At 47.2% G+C, this 5,221-nt stretch overlaps 1 protein-coding gene across 1 annotated transcript in view; it reads right to left on the reverse strand.

Moving 5' to 3' along the window:
* LOC101561257 (zinc finger protein 709-like) overlaps positions 1-4,361 on the reverse strand; it is a 42,004-nt gene extending 37,643 nt beyond the window's left edge. The window contains exon 1 of the mRNA XM_023707577.1: positions 3,728-4,361. Within this exon, the coding sequence (XP_023563345.1) occupies positions 3,728-3,730 (3 nt within the window). The 5' untranslated portion in view covers positions 3,731-4,361. The remainder of the gene's footprint in view (positions 1-3,727) is intronic.
* Positions 4,362-5,221: the final 860 nt, after the last annotated feature.

A 5,221-nucleotide genomic window follows, 5' to 3' on the forward strand; every position in this document is an offset into this window, starting at 1 on the left:
ATTTAGCTCAGGGCCTCTTTCATTTTAGATGAGTTAAGACTCGAGGCATATCCCAACATCTTTATTTCACATTGAGACAGGTTCTTGTTCAATTACCCATGCTGGGTTCAACATTTTAATACTCCTGTCTCAGTCTCACAGAGTGGTTGGGATTAAAGGTATGCATCACCGCATCTCACTGATGTTTACTGAGCCACTGAAACCTTGGTAAATCGTGGTGATTAGAGTACCCTAATATTGAACCTGCAAAAGGCCATATGCCTGTCAGCTTGTCAGCCAAGGAGCTAGAAACAGTATCAAAAGTTCTTGGGGCCATGGAAATAGCTCAGCGTTCTAAGCGCCTGCCTAAGCAAGCACAGAGACCTAGGTTCAACCCCAAATACCACAAGCTGTGCCCCCACCCCCACCCCCAGGGGGCCAAGCTGGCCAGCAAGACCAGGTGTGGTGGCCCATGCCTGCTATCCCACTGCTGGGGAAGCTGAAACAGGCGTATCACTATGAGTCCAAGTTGCATAGTGGCACCCTGTATCAAATACATTAAAAAATGTAAAAAAAAAATTTAAAAAAGAAAGTTCTTCCCAGCCTGGGCAACTTAGTAAGACTGGGTCTCAAAAATATTTTTAAATATGAGCTTGGGGGAGGTTAGGTATGGCTTGAGGGAATCTTCCTGAGTTTAGTCCTGGTACAATGAAAACATCAAACACTCCTTGAAATCTTTTGTAATCAAAAGAAAACCTTCCTATTCTTCAATGATGATGCATACCACAGTTTCAAACCTACAAGACTACTTTGATAATTTCTAATTTTGCCTCACAAAGAGTAGGGTGAACTGATCCGTAGTAACTGAAGACACAGACAAATGTACAGTGTCTGTTGCTAAGTTCCCCTTTTCTTTAAGTCCCTGATTTCTAACCCACTTTCAGCCCAAGGCAGAACAGAACTCTTCAATGACTGTCACACTCAAAACAACCTGACCTCAGTCCAAGAGTTCACAGGTAGCTGCTGTTTCCACCTTCCTCAAACAAGCCCTGCTCTCCCATTTCCTTATTTCCTTGTTCCTCCCTAATTAAAAATCTCTTTAATTTCTATTCCTTCTTGCACCTGTAGACCTTACCTATGGGGATTTAGCTCTGCTTCAGCACTTGTCTTACACAAAGTCCGTTTCAATCAACTGGTAACTACCGGCCAGAGTACAAACTGCTAACTTTGGGTCCTGGCCCTGACCCAGCAGGGCTGAATCCCCAAATCAACAGCTTAGCCTCCCAATGACACTTCCTCCTCCTGCCCCACTGCAGCCCTGGACGCCCTTCCCAAGCATAGAAGGGAGCCCTCAGTCTGCTCCTTGTGTGTCACTGAACCTGCCCCTCAAACTCCGCCCTGGCAAAATGCCATAGTCTCAGCCTTTTGTCTCAGTGCAGAAGATCTCCCCATCTCCCTGCCTTCGATCCTATCCCCATCTCAGTTAATAAAGCCTCCCCCCTTTTTTATTATTTATTGATACAGGGTCTTGATATAGTTCATATGTGTAGTGAGTCTCCTGTTGTAGCCTCCCCAGCACTGGGGTTACAGGCATGCACCACCATGCCCAGTTTGGTTTCGGGGTGGCATGGGGTGTGGCAAACTCGGGTCCTTGAGCTTTCCAGTCAGGCACCCTAGCACCCCACTCTTCTCTTTCACTTCTGCTTCTCTGCTGTGCTGCCGTCCTAACACCAATATTTCAAATTTAAAACAATTGGAGAAACATTCATAAAAGTATAGCAATTATTTCACAGATGAGAGCCCTCTTTTTCCTTCCACTACCCCAGTTTGATGTGTTTCTCAATTTGGGTTTAACAGAGAAATCTTTCAGAAAGGTTTAACAGAGAACCCCTTCCCCTCACTTAGTAATACATTAGCATCCCCTCTGTTTTCTTCAGCACCCTAGGCTCCCTGGGAAGGCCTCATTTAAATAGCCTACTGTAAAGAATATATCATTTAGGACCTGGGATGTCTCAGTAGAATAAGTGCTTCCCTGGCAAGCGCAAGGGCCTGAGTTCAATTCCCAGTTCCAAAAAAAAAAAAAAAAAAAAATATTTCATTTAGCTATCTGATGAGTAAGGCACCTAGCTAGGGGAAATGGTCTGAGACACAGCTGGGAAATAACCATACTGATATGAATTAAGAACTCAAAGAATCTATTTAAAAATCTTAGTATATGAGTCTTTGGTTCTGTTCAAGTCTACTCAGCTTAACAGAGATATAGAAAGTACTTGAATAAAGTGAACAGAGGGCTGGTGAGATGGCTCAGTGGTCTGAAGCACCTACTTAGAACAAGCTCAGCAAAGCACAGGGACCGCGGTTCAATCCCCCAGCACCACATGCCAGCCAGCCCTGCCCCCTGGTGGGCTGAGCTGGCCACACACACACACACACACATAAATAAATAAATAAATAAATAATTAAAAAAAAATAAAGTGAACAGAGGCTCAAAAGAAAATAAGAACAGCACGCTACAGAAACAGGTCCCAGAATGAACTTCCTCGGGCAACTGGAATGCAGCCCCTCCTTACTGCAGGAGCTGCAGCCACTCCCTACAGAGCTCCTCAATTTCCAGGAATTTAAACTGCAGAACAACCAGTTTTTCTCTAAAATCCCTGTTTTCTATAAAACTTGCATGGTAAGAGAAAGGGTATAAGATCTGAGCGCCAAATGGTAATTCTAAATAGTTACTTGTGGGGCTGGTGTGATGGCTCAGTGGTCTAAAGCACCTACTTAGAAAAAGTTTAGCAAAGCACAGGTACCATGGTTCAATCCCCCAGCACCACATGCCAGCCAGCACCGCCCCCTGACGGGCTGAGCTGGCCACACACACACACACACACACACACACAAAATTTAATAAATAAATAAATAAATATGGTCAGGGAGCTAATTTCTCTTTTGGGTTTCTTGACCTTGTTCCACAGCGTTGTGAGACCACAGGCTCTGTTCCTATCACTGTGAGTAGGGGTCTGACATAAAAGAGTACGGTACTCAACATCAGACGCAGGATTTCACTGTATGCTTGGCAAACACTCCACCTGAGTCACAGCACCCTCAGTGTTAGACCTTTCGTAGCAACACAGGCCATGATTTGGGCAACATGAAGAAATACTGGAAATGTAAGACTCATTGTGAATATAAAAAGGCAGAGGGGCTGGGGAGATGGCTCTGTGGAATAAGCGCTTCCCTGGCAAGCGCAAGGACCTGAGTTCAATCCCCAGTTCCACCAAAAAAAAAAAAAATAAAATAAAAAAATAAATAAATAAAAAGGCAGAGACCTGAAGAAATGTGTATATGACCCTGCATCACAAACATTTATAAATATCAGAACCTTTAGGCCTGCTACTGAGACCAAGGACGCAGCGTATCCCAGCTGCACCCAGCCCCAACCCACACCAGGATCAGCGTCTCCCCACACCTCCCACCCTGCGCTCTCACGATGAGTGTAGAAGAGGCTGTTCCTCCGGTGACCGAGACAGGATTGTGGGTTACAGGTGTCACAGAGGGGACGGACGCAGGGAACCCGGAAGTAATCCTGACCCAGCACCGGGAAAAAGGGACGGAAATACCAAAGACCGGCAGATGCTCAGGGTCTGGAGCTGCGCAGGGAGGGAGGCAGCGATTTCTTGCAGCTGGCTCTGGCCACAAGGTCCTTCAGACCTCCTCGCGATTCCAACCCATCCCTAACTTCCTCCCACAACATCACCATTGAGTGGCTTCAAGGTCTCACGGAGCCATTTCCACGCAGCGTGCAGCCAGAAGTCACAGAAGTAGCGCAGCACGACGTGGGGCTCGGCCGCACGCACAGGACCGAGACTTCGGCGCCATGACTGGGCAGCACCCTCCTACGCAGTCCCTCGGGACTGGAGGGCTCTTGCAGCCCGCCTCTTCTCACGGATTGGCTCCTGCCCGAAACGAGTAGGGAAGTAGATTGCAGCCGGCGTGGGGAGCGTTCAGTCGCGGCTTGTAGCCCGGGAACTGCGCGTGAGGTTTTGGCGTCTTCAAGAGACACTGACGGAGGTGCAAAAAGAAAGCCTTTATTGCTAGCGCCGGAGCGCTGCCGGCGGCAACTGCAAGGCTCCTGGTAGGAGGAAGCTGGGGAACCGATTTTACTGAGTTGCTCAGGGGTGAATTGTACTGGGGCGGGCGAAGCGTCTGGTCGGAGAGGATTGGAGGGTTGTTTGGACTCGCTCAAAGGAAGCAGGAAGTTTATTTTAGGAGTAGAAGAATGGGGAAGTGAGTCCTGGCGGGACGCGTCGTCACCTGGGGATCCAATGAGGTGTTGGGTCAGCGCCTTCAGGACCCTGGCAGGGCGCCACACGGGCAGAAAACCATCCCCGTACCAATCTGTTTCTCACAGTGTCAGCCTCACCTTGCCTAACAATAAATGAATTTAAGCAGTTTATTTCTGGCTTTTTTTTTTTTTTTTTGTATTTTTAGTAAGGCTCTATAGTGTCTCTCTATGTAGTCATTCGCCTGTGTTCAGCCTCCCAAAGTGCTGGTATTACAGGTGCGCGCCACCACGCCCAGTCTGTTTGGCTTGGCTTGCTGGGGCTATTAATCCGCTGAGCTATTTGGACGGCCTTTTACTTCTGGCTTTTTAGAGCTGCCCGTTTTCTTAACGGATTTAGCATGGACTTCCTGAAAATGAGGTCACTTACATGTTCAGAATGTTGCATGGTCAGTATTCCTTTGAACAACCAACCCTTTGATTTAAGAAAATATCATGCGTGCAGGCCGGCACGGACAATACGGAGCGGGCAGAAGGTTGGTGTCGGGCTGGTGAGATGGCTCAGTGGTCTAAAGCACCTACTTAGAACAAGCTAAGCCAAGCAAAGCACAGGGACCTCGGTTCAATCCCCCAGCACCACATGCCAGCCCGCCCCCTGGTGGGCTGAGCTGGCCATACACAATAAATAAATAAATAAAATAATTAAAAAAAAAAAAAGAAGGTTGGTGTCCTGGGTTCATACCACATTGGCCAAGCAATGGCCATGACTCATCCACATGGCTGACATTGCATGGCTGACATTGACAAAGGATCTACAATCTGAGGTACAGGATCTCAGGATAAATCCTGAGGGGATTTCACTGACCTTATCAGATCCAAAAGCTACAACTTTTGTTGCTTTACCTTGGTCTTAACCATCCAGCAGAAAAGTATAAAAACAAAGTATAAGACGTAAAGCCATGCTGTTAT

This window comes from Octodon degus, unplaced genomic scaffold (assembly GCF_000260255.1).
Source record: "Octodon degus isolate 3935 unplaced genomic scaffold, OctDeg1.0 scaffold00299, whole genome shotgun sequence".
In the NCBI taxonomy this organism is placed as follows: Eukaryota; Metazoa; Chordata; class Mammalia; order Rodentia; family Octodontidae; genus Octodon; species Octodon degus.